The sequence below is a fragment of the Pygoscelis adeliae genome, unplaced genomic scaffold (genome assembly GCF_000699105.1).
Source record: "Pygoscelis adeliae isolate BGI_AS28 unplaced genomic scaffold, ASM69910v1 Scaffold187, whole genome shotgun sequence".
NCBI lineage: Eukaryota > Metazoa > Chordata > Aves > Sphenisciformes > Spheniscidae > Pygoscelis > Pygoscelis adeliae.
The window spans coordinates 12,492-13,633 of record NW_008825103.1 but is presented as its reverse complement, the minus strand read 5'-3'; the positions used below and the strand labels follow the sequence as shown (position 1 = coordinate 13,633).

Below are 1,142 nucleotides of genomic sequence, written 5' to 3'. Positions count from 1 at the left end.
ATCCTGCCTCCAAAATCCTCCCGGGGAGGGGGTGAGAGCTGGGTGCACCCACGACACAGGGCTGGGCTTTGGACCCACCAGTCCCGGCCCTGCTCGAGCTGAGGATTTGGGGGACGAGGGGCTTTGGGGCACTCAAAAGTGCCCCAAAAATGGGGGCAGAGAGAGAAAACCCCAGGGAGAGACATCCCAAAGGTGCCAGATGCCAGGGTGACATGGGGGAACCGAGGCCGGGAGGAAGCGATGCACCAACCCGGTGCATTTCCAGTGTCTCGGCGATGCCAAATTCCCACCCCAGCTGCGGGGTGTCCCCCACGGCAGAGCCCCGACACCCACCTCCACCCGGGTGGGGTTTCTCCATGCTCTCCCCAGGAACCAGAGATGCTTCCACCTCCTTTTTGCCGAGACCGTCGCTTATAAGGACTTGTGTCTCACTTGTTTATCGGAGGGGAGCATAAAAGGAACAGACTCACAAATGGGATGTTGCCTCCCAAGCATCCCCGCATACATTTTTCTTACAATAATTAACCGTGCTGGGTCCTACCATCAGCCCAAGGTCAATTTAATGAAATAAAACACCTTATATGGCCATATGGCTAACACACCATCATTTAGCCTATTTAGGGTCTTTGTTTAGAGAGGATCCGCCTCTGAGGTTTCATGGGCTCGCTGGTATTTATACCAAAGGCACATCGGGACTCGGTCCCAGAGGAAAGGAGCTCTTGCGTCCGCGGTGAGTACTGCCCAGCCCTGGTTTCCCTTTTGCTTGCAGGAGAGTGGGAAGGAAAAACACCCCGGGGGGAGTTCGGGATGCCCCAGAGCTTACGGGGCGGCCCCGGCTCGCTTCGCGTGGCACGGGGAGGGTGCCAACCCCGGCACGACCCTGCAGCCGGGGGCTTCCGGGGGCAACGAGAGTTGGGCTGCGGCCAAAGCAGGTCGTGCTCTTCCAGAAATCCCTGTGATTTTGGTTTTTTTCTTTTTGGGCTCCTGCGAGGTTTTTGCCTGCTTCCCTCCGGATTCGGGAGCGCATCTGCTAGCAGAGGGCTATTTTTTTCCCATTTTTGGGAAAGGACGCGATGGCAGAGTGGCAAGGGGCTGCCGAGACAGGACTGGACGAGAGGGACGCCTGCCTTCCCCCTGCCTGT

The 1,142-nt window shown here is 57.9% G+C and overlaps 1 protein-coding gene across 1 annotated transcript in view; it reads left to right on the top strand.

Annotated features, from left to right (window-relative positions):
* Positions 1-1,073: 1,073 nt before the first annotated feature.
* The window catches only part of LOC103919660 (actin-related protein 2-like), a 12,388-nt gene continuing 12,319 nt past the window's right edge, over positions 1,074-1,142 (top strand). The window contains exon 1 of the mRNA XM_009327204.1: positions 1,074-1,140. Within this exon, the coding sequence (XP_009325479.1) occupies positions 1,074-1,140 (67 nt within the window). The remainder of the gene's footprint in view (positions 1,141-1,142) is intronic.